Source organism: Engystomops pustulosus, chromosome 8, assembly GCF_040894005.1.
Source record: "Engystomops pustulosus chromosome 8, aEngPut4.maternal, whole genome shotgun sequence".
Lineage (NCBI taxonomy): Eukaryota > Metazoa > Chordata > Amphibia > Anura > Leptodactylidae > Engystomops > Engystomops pustulosus.
The window spans coordinates 21,568,012-21,576,384 of NC_092418.1; the positions used below are offsets into that span (position 1 = coordinate 21,568,012).

The window sequence follows — 8,373 nt, forward strand, 5'->3', positions numbered from 1 at the left end:
AACTAAGCATGGGGTCAGTTGTGCTTCGTTTTGCACCTAAAAAGTCTCTAATTTGCTCGACAAAAAGTCACAAAACAAAGAAAACATCTGTCTTTGAAAGATACATTCAGGACCAGAAACACCCACCACTTCTTAAGTCCCTGGCATAGTCGCAAAAATGCCCCCCAAAAGGTCCCAAAAATGTTGAAAAAAGCCAAAAAGAAGAGAGAAAAAAATGGTAAAAAAAAATAAAAAAAAATACATGTCCGCCAGGGAGTTTCAGCAAGGACTGTGATGCAAAGCTATGTGTGATGCTGAACATAGAGCTGAAGGTGCTGGATCCAATCTCATGAGGAGCGTGCCTGAGAATTTAAGGAGAATCTCTGTGTGGATAACTTTTTATTCAAATTAGATATTACAAATCTGATTTTGGTGATGAATTTTGGTCTTCTATCATCTGCTACATAACCATCTTCCCTTTCCAAAACCTTACCCTTGATCTGAGAACTGTCAATCTGTGGAATAGCCTGCCTCAGGCGCTGGTCACAGCAGGGACAGCAGAGAGCTTCAAGAAGGGTCTAGATGCCTTTTTACACCTAAATAACATTGATGATTATGTTATATAGAATTGTTTCCCCTAAATCCCTTCCTCATCCAATCCCTTCCCTTACTTGGTTGAACTTGATGGACAAGTGCCTTTTTTCAACCGTATAAACTATGATACACTATGAAAGGGTGGCTTTTCAAGATGGCGGCCATGGTCTGGACAGATATGACCATCTCCCCTTTGGATTCAGTAATAAAAGGGTGTTTTGGGACTGTTGACACACCCTGTATAAAACCTCCGACCCCCATCTAGTAGTAATACAGACAGTAGAGATGGCTGCCCATGGATAGGTCTCTTCATTCACTTTTACAAGAGTCCCAAAAATAGACATACAGGCACCCTCAGCTATTTTCGGAGCTCCCATGCATGGACAGCTCCTTCATCCGGGGATAACGATTTTGGGATTGGGCCAAAATCTTTCCTGTGAATGTGCCCTATACAATGGGAATAGCCCTTTAAATGTATGCCCAAAGTGTGATGTGAGCAGGGCCTAAATTTAATCTAATAAATTCAAGTTGGGCCTGGTAATCTGATCTAATGTAGATTCTGCTCTTGGTATGTGTTTAATTAGGGAAATTTTTGGATGAAAACAGATTGTAGTGACAGCTGTGACTACTCCTTTGATTTCTATATGTTTCCAAATTAAAGGGTTAATAGGCTCACAAGCTCAGAGAATCAAATCGCGATGAGACCAGTCGTGCTCTCAAGAAGTTTTCCAGTTTATGAGAGGACAAATCAATATGTAACATGAAAATGATTCTACAGTCATAATGAGAATCTACAGTTTAAAAGGGAATGCAATGCCATTCTAGCAGTGTATACTGACACTAGCGATTTACTTTTGAATATTGAAATAAATCCTTCACACAGCCTATACCTATACATAAGGATCATGTGACTTATCGTCTACCCCTGTGCCTAAAGAGTTTTACATTGTGAAGACTCAGGCCTCCCTCTAGTGGACACTGGATTGTACTGCTGATCAGTGTGTATAATATATATAATTTTCCAATAAACTTTTGGTATCAATGCCTCGCTGTTTTCTAGATCTCTGCTTGCTGTCCTTCTACAGGAAACTTCATTGTTTACTTCCTGTGGATAAAAATCAGTCCCTGGTCATGTGATGTCACACGGGTGCACAGCTCGTTATATCCCTGGTCATGTGATGTCACACAGGTTCACACATTGTTATATCCCTGGTCATGTGATGTCACACAGTTTCACACATCCTTATATCCCTGGTCATGTAATGTCACACAGGTGCACGTCTCGTTATATCCCTGGTCATGCGATGTCACACAGGTGCACGTCTCGTTATATCCCCGGTCATGTGATGTCACACAGGTTCACACGTCAATCCCTGGTCATGTGATGTCACACAGGTGCACAGCTCGTTATATCCCTGGTCATGTGATGTCACACAGGTTCACACATCGTTATATCCCTGGTCATGTGATGTCACACAGGTGCCTGGCTCATTATATCAATGGTCATGTGATGTCACATTGGTGCACGGTTTGTTATATCCCTGGTCACGTGATGTCTCACAGGTGTCTGGCTCATTATATTTCTGGTCATGTGATGTCACACAGGTATGTAGCTCGTTATATCCCAGGTCATGTGATGTCACACAGGTGCATAGCTCTGATTACTCTCTGTGATATAACGAGTGGAACACCTGTGTGCTCCATGACCAGGAATCGGTTTACAGGAAGTAAACAACGAAGCTTCCTGTACAATGACAGCAAATCTGGAATTAGTATAATGGTGAGAGCCCGGGCTTATTATATGCGCACGGCTCCCTCTGTGTGTAACTTGCATCAGTAACCACAGAAGAGGCTCAGGAGACTGAGAAACCCCATAGGAAATAGAACTAGAGATATAAGATGAAAATAATACACTCTTCTGTTCAATTCAAGCAAAATGTGGTGCCGTTGTCAGGGCAACCAGAGGCCCAATTTCACAGGTGCCATTTTTAAAATGAAAGAAGCTGTCTTTTTGGTCCCAGACATATGATTTTACATATTCAGTCAGGTTGAACGTTTAAATGGACCTCGAGGTCTAACATAAAAACATGTTCCTATCACACTGTTTGGTTACTATTAGTGATATATTCCTCTACAGCGGCTATTTTGAACCAAGAGAACCAAAAAGCAGCCATCTTAGACAAAGCGGACATTTTAGTTTTAGCCAGGGGTGCTGACCTGCTAACAGCTAATGTCACTATTGTTTTAGAAGTCACTGTGTTTTCATTTTAGCTCTTATCTGTCTGAAGTTTCTCTGCATGAAGGCCATGTTATGACTTAGCAGAGCTAACACAAGGGCAATTAGTCTGAGAAATGACGCCTGAGAGAACAGGGAATAGTTTATACTTCATTAACCCTTTTATAGAATATCTTCAGAGAATGTCCTGGTAAAATTCATTATGGCCAATATCATTGCAGTATTCTATCTCCTTGCCGTATTCTATCTCCTTGCCACGCCCCTTTTTCCTGATAATGATGATTTTGTGTTTTATATATGCGCCTGCGTGTGAATAAAGATTGGGGAAGATTCTACATACACTAAGAGAACTGATGTGTCTTGGGTTTGTGCTCTCTCGTCCCGGTACCGGCCGGGTTAAGAGTTAATTTGAAAGTCACCTTTCATCTAAGCCCTAGATAAAAAATCTCTATCAGTTACGCTCCACAGTGGACACAAGCAGTCACCACCTCATGATCTCAGTATTTGTTTTTGTTCTGCACGTCTTCTGAAATAGGGGAACTACCTTGTTTTACAGGATTTTTCCAAGCAAAGAAAACAATTGGCATCCCCTTCCTTATTGTGTTTGCCTGGAAAACCCCTTTGGTTTCGTAAAAGTTTTACTATCCTATATAATAAATGCAAGTGATATTAGGAGAATAAGGTTCCCTCACTCCCCCACCGCTGATCAATGGGAGTCTGACCCCTGGATCCACCACATATCACAAGCTTAAGGGAGATTTTTGTGAAACATTGACAGCAGTTAACATCAAAGAGATCCCACCAATGAGCAGGCCAAACATACATGTCACATTTAACCCTGGGCAGAAAGTTGGAAACCACTTTAAGCTGAAAGTCCAAATCAAAGTTCTTGATGTAGATTCATGGAGACTCCTGTAAAGTTTGGGAGCAAAGAGATGCCTCATTGATGGGGTGTCATTGGTGAACCAGAGAGGCAGGGTGGTGGGGGACCAGGCAGCATTGGGAAAGGAGTGGTTCGATGAGATGGCAGTGGTTAGTTGAGGTGAGGGTATACTTTTTGTCACTGGAATACCCCATTAATGGGAGCTGTAAAAAAAAAATGTTTTGTGAGCTCCCCCTACTGGTGGTTGGTGGTAGACAGAATTTAATCAGTTTGTGACAGGGTATCCATGGATTCATAGGCCTACAGCAGAACAAAACCAGCTCCAATAGCTAAACATCTTATTTATATTGAATTATAGGTAAACAGTTTTGTCATAAACTACTAGTGGTGTAATGTTACTGGTGAATGTCCCTTATCCTAAATGTTGTCAAATGTTTAGCCTGCCATTGTGCTGAACTACTGTAGGCCACCAGGTACTTTAGGGATGCCATTACTTACCCCACAACCACATTGTATACAATATGTGTGGCAGTACATGGAATATATATGGACACTCAGGGATTGTATATGGATACTACGCTTCCATTATCGTGCCTTTATCTGGGGTTTCCTTTTTTTCGGATAGTAATGCAGCTGTCTGGGAACACACAGAAGGCAGCATGAAGGGTCTCGGTGAAGGTGGTAGAGAATGTGTACAAGTGTCTCATATGATCGAGGAGCTGATAAAAGGATATCAGGCCAGATTCATAGTTTACATATATTCCGAGAAGCTCGACAGGAGACTTTAAAGTCACTTCTTCCCTCACTTTATTGTGGAGGGCAGACAGACAGTTTCGGTATTCGAGACCCCAGGACTTGTTGTTGAAGCCAACGTAGGCATCATCTTCCAGCGTTTTCCTGTCCATGCTTTGGTAAGCCACTCCGACAATCCATTCCTTGGCTTTACGGACATCCACCACCCAAAAATTCTCAGCTGAGATGATGCTACATCCACTGATAATCTGACAGACCTTAAAACGCTCTGGTCCTTCTGGATATCTCTGATCCACATTGGTGTAGGAGACTGATTTGCAATTGGGGGATACCTTTATATAATTACAGGCGGTTTTTACATCTAGGAGAACATCCAAAGTCATTGGTCCAGGGCTCAGGTTGATCAAATCAGAGAGTGTTTTTGTGAGCGTAGACAAGCAACTTTTTAATGTCAAACTGACGGGTGCTTGATCCAAATAAATCGCACCGTTGTAACCTTGTCGGGACATGTCCTTTATCTCGGGACCTTGTAGTAAAATTACAGTATCGGCTGCGTGAAGCAGTTCCTGGGTTTCATTAATCTTTTTGGACAGCTCATGATTCCTCATCTCCAGCTCCTGGTTGACTTTATTGACTTGCATCAAGGCATGTTCCTTCTTCCGAGAGATCTCACCCACGACAATCTTTTTAAATTTCTTGATATCTTTTTCTATCATGGTAAAAAATGAGTTTATTACCTTTTCTAGAGCCTCGGAGGTTTCTTGAATTTTCTTTTTCTGTTCGCCGAGACTCTCAACCCTCTTTTTGGTGGCATCTTTCTCTTTGGTAAGTTCCCTGAGAGAATCTTGTAGCTTCTTCTGAGACTCCTCTTGCAGATGCCGTATGACGTTACAGAGCTTCAGGTTTCTCATCAACTGTGGACGTTGCTGAAAATCTGTTTTGCACTCAGGGCAGGTGAAATTCCTGAAGACATAGGGATATTTCAGAGCTTGTTCAATGCAAACCCGGCAGAAGTTGTGTCCACAAGTCAACATCATGGGTTCCTTATAAATGTCCAGACAGATGGGGCAGATCAGCTCCTCGCTCAGTGATTCCATGATACAAGGAAATAAAAACAAGAGCAAAAATAGACATTCAGACAAGCCAAGCCTCCTCTCAATGTGTCTCTGCTGCTACGTGATGCACATAGTCCTCAGAGAAGAAGAGCCAGAGGGGATTGCCGGCAAAGGAGGTGACATGAAGGGTGACGATTGTGAGTGGTAGATCACTATGTGGACCAGAAAGTGAGTGTCCAAGGAGGTTCTGATATTAACATCCAAGGAGCAGCTGCAGATCTGACCCAGCCCAGTGCATATTTCCTGGGTAACACGTCTTGTGTCAGCAAATGCTACAACACAAATCACATGATGTTTCCTTCTAGCAAACTGGTTTGTGTTTTTTTTTTTTACTTTCAGCTTCTGAGTATTTCTCTTCCACACTGAATTTACTTCACAAGTGCAAAGTACTCAGCATCACTGGCACAATGACCAGGCACCGGGAACATGGGGAGGTCCTACTGGTGTAGGGGCATCAAACCTGGGGTTAGATTACTTCTAAAAAGGTACGTCCATGTTATAAAAACTGCAGATTGCCTTAAACATTTGCATTACAGTTCAGGGACGGGAGACATAAGGTGATCACTGCGTCCACTGATTAACATGGAAACATTTGCACCAGACAACCCCAGACTGAACAGGAAAGTCACAGAAAAGGGGGTATTAAAAGTGTGTTTAAGTGCTGTGCATTATTGCGTCTCTTCAGTACAGTGCAGGAAACTGGTTTAGCCAAGCTTTTCAGTAGGGGTTTATTATAGCTCCACTAGGGGATTCCGGGAAATATGATATTATAGACATCTGGGTGGGAACTACATTCAACTGAAGAAGAGGAGCTGCTGCAGGAGAACAGGGAGAGGCACGTATCTGTGTTTATCACCTTGTTCATTAAGCAGCAACGAGGAGAAAGGTAGGTTAGGGGGAGCTGGTGGTTGGCACAATAAAAGGGGAGCTGCTGGGGGCTTTATTGAGGGGAGTTAAGCAGCTCTATATCAGGGGGCTACAATATGAGGGGGAGCTACTGGGAGGGCACAATAAGAGGTGGGTTGGGAACTGGGGAGCACAACATCAGGGGGGCTACAATGTGAGGAGGAGAAGGGGGCCACAATGTTACAGGGAGCTGGGGGGATACAATGTGAGGGGGAGATGGAGGGCACTAATAGAGCAATAAAATGCATGTCTTAGGGCGAAAACATTTCTGCTACTTGCCTTGCATATTTTGTCCCCCTTTTGCTGGCACACAAGTTGGGTTTATGGAATGGCTGCTCATATTACTGTAGGGCCAAGTTTTGGGTTAATTTATGGGTTCATATCCCTATATCAACAGGAGACGGTCTCTACTTAGACGGGGGGGGGGAACATAGAAGGGGGAAGGCTTTCTCAGACAGTCTCTACATAGTTAGGGTAGGGCTGTCTGAAAGAAATGGAGACTCCACAGGCCAAACCATATATAGGAAGTACAGAAATCCCGTCTCGCTAATGTCCATACCAGAAGACTGATGAAGAGACCCCTAGGAAGACAATTTATCTCACAGCCCTTTAATGGAGGGAAGGACAGTCCACCAGCCCTGGCTCCCCAGAGGTTTCCTGCACAGGTGAGAGCTGATAGGTGGCCCTTCATAAACCGGAGCAGTGATAGTTTAGGTCATTTATGAGCCTAAAAGAATTGTCTTTATTTAAGGTTAATTACTAATAAAATTTGATTCTTCAAAACAGCGTCCGTGGCTGCTCCATTGTGTTATATGTCTCCTCTGCCACCACACACTTCCGCTAGCAGAGGGTCATCCTTTCCAAATGTTTCTGGAGAAAATTACTGTAAACCTGTAAGCTGCCACAACCCTTAATATGAAATCCCACCAACTGGTTTAGAAAATGTTCTCTAATGGCTAAAATTCAATAAATTTGATGCAATGAACTACATTTTTTAATTGCTGACATCAACAACTTTTTGTTCCCTTTTTACTTCTTATGGGGGGAGTGTTCCTCCTTTCTCAGAATCTACTGTCAGTTGTGATGTAATGATGGGTCACCAGTATTATGGAGGAAATTTGCTTACCGAAATTTCCATTTCTTTTCGTCCGTGAGGCAGCACACATATGGGATTTATCCCCAAGGTACAACTCAGAAGAGAACAGGTTAACAAGCAGTAGTAGACAATTAATAATTAGAGTCTTGGCTGACTCCACCTATATAAGGCCGGAGCACACACACAACCCTTGTATGGTATATAGCAATAACGTTTCATCATTTAAGGGCGGGAAAGTTGTGCTGCCTCACGGACTAAAAGAAATGGAAATTTCAGTAAGCAAATTTCCTCCTTTTTCGTCCGTTCGGCAGCACACATATGGGATGTAGCAAGCAGTACTTATGGGGAGGGATATTAGTCGCCTGCTGAAGCACCGCCTTGTGTAAGGCTGAAGCCTTAGGAGGCAGAGAAGTCCATCCTGCAGAGATTTATAGACGAGGATGGAGAGGACCACATGGCAGCTCTGTAGAACTGATAGACGTGACAGAGCTCAGCTAAAGAAGCTGATGTAGAGTTGGCTCTCAGCTGGTCTGGAGCTTCATGACCAAAGAGACTCAACGGCATCTCATGGAGTCAATGATCCATGTGGACAATTTGCCCCCTTATAAAAATTATTTGAAAATGTATTGTTTAAAAGAATTGTTCAGAAGACTGTAGAAATGGTTGGATGAAGGCTGAGCAGGAAAGTAACATGATGCTTTTTGGCAGAATGTTAAGGTAGGAATCCTTGAAGGACATTGCTTGGAGTTCTGCAGTCCTCCTGGACAATATCTTGGCCATCAAGCATGAACATGATAGGCTGGCTGGAGGA

General features: G+C 42.9%; 1 protein-coding gene across 1 annotated transcript; it reads right to left on the reverse strand.

Annotated features, from left to right (window-relative positions):
* Nucleotides 1-5,792, reverse strand: LOC140074896 (nuclear factor 7, ovary-like). The gene has a single exon (XM_072120192.1). The coding sequence runs from the start codon at nucleotides 5,540-5,542 to the stop codon at nucleotides 4,289-4,291; it is 1,254 nt and encodes a 417-aa protein (XP_071976293.1). The 5' UTR covers nucleotides 5,543-5,792; the 3' UTR covers nucleotides 1-4,288.
* Between the last annotated feature and the right edge of the window lie 2,581 nt (nucleotides 5,793-8,373).